Genomic DNA, 1342 nt, shown 5'->3' on the forward strand with positions numbered 1-1342 from the left:
GGCTGGTTCGAGGCTAGGGTCCAAAGTCCAAGGACACGTGGTTAAGGCTGGTTCGAGGCTAGGGTCCAAAGTCCAAAAAGGCTCATTGAGGTGGGCCAGAACCGGCTTATTATATCTACTATTGGTTCGTTGGAGGTGGCAGTTTTCTGACCGGATGAGAGAGTGTCAGTATGGCATATTCTTAAGCGTGTTAGAGCAACTTCCTCCCTGCGGCAGAATGTCAACCATGTTTTCACTATCATTTTGATTTCTTTAAATTTAGTCAGAGAGCCATCCCACATGGTCTGCCTTCATTGCGATATTTTTATTTTATAACTACTGAGTCCTAATGGGGTAAAAACGGTCCCCGGCCGGTCCCTCGGCCAGGAAATTAATTTCATGAATCAAAGTTTTAAATAATTAAAATATATAATAAATATATTTTTGATAAATTGATTTTCTAGATATGGATTTAACGTTCGTAAAAGAAATCTTGAAAAATGGAAGACAATGTTAAACGAATTAAGTAATATAGAGGATATTGAAGTATATCGGATCTAAAAAATTGAAAAGCAATCAAAACAAGATATATTAAAATAAAACTCAAATTATATCTCTCTGGTTAGAATATTATGTACAAACTTTATTTTATGGAAAGGATCTTCATACGATATCATTATTATAATGTCAGTTACCGATCAGCGAAATAAAAAACATAATATACTTATATTTTGATTTATAAATTGTAATGTAAAATATATTGTGTGAAATATTTTATTTACTTGACTCACGAATAATTACACTTTTCAGCTGAAGGTAACGTGACGGCATTGATTGGTGCGTCAGCATTCGACAGTACAGCACGATTTTACAAGTTTGGAGTGAAACTGTCACATATGATTCTGAGCAGTCCTCCAGTAAAGGAGCTAATACACTCAAAAGCTAAATTTGATGCCGTATTGATGGAATCATATGCAGTACAAGAATATCAGAGTGCATTTATACACAAATTTGGTTGTGTCGGGATAGAAATCATACCATTGGGTGAGTAATTGGATCTTAGGATAATATAATTTAAATGTAAAAAATAGGCGTTTACCAGAATTCTAGTGAAACAGAGGATAGTGTAGGGATATATATTTGATAATTATGAAGTAGATGGTCAAGGGTGCTGTCAAAAGAAAAAAAAAATTGTTAACAATTATTTTTTGTTTTTTTTTTGACCGTATCCCAAACCATGTTCCCCATAATTTGAAATAATACGGTCAATTATATATATATATATATATATATTTGTTTATTTGAAAATACACAGAAGGTTACACATTGGAATTTTTTTTTTACCAGAACAACAGTGCCACAA

General features: G+C 33.0%; 1 protein-coding gene across 2 annotated transcripts in view; it reads left to right on the top strand.

Annotated features, from left to right (window-relative positions):
- The window catches only part of LOC106687517 (UDP-glucosyltransferase 2), a 31588-nt gene that overhangs the window by 19155 nt on the left and 11091 nt on the right, over positions 1-1342 (top strand). For both annotated transcript variants that reach the window (XM_067047913.1, XM_067047914.1), the window contains exon 3: positions 790-1023. In XM_067047913.1, coding sequence (XP_066904014.1) covers positions 790-1023 — 234 coding nt within the window. The remainder of the gene's footprint in view (positions 1-789; positions 1024-1342) is intronic.

This window comes from Halyomorpha halys, unplaced genomic scaffold, assembly GCF_000696795.3.
Source record: "Halyomorpha halys isolate HHAL.00 unplaced genomic scaffold, Hhal_1.1 Scaffold975.1, whole genome shotgun sequence".
In the NCBI taxonomy this organism is placed as follows: domain Eukaryota; kingdom Metazoa; phylum Arthropoda; class Insecta; order Hemiptera; family Pentatomidae; genus Halyomorpha; species Halyomorpha halys.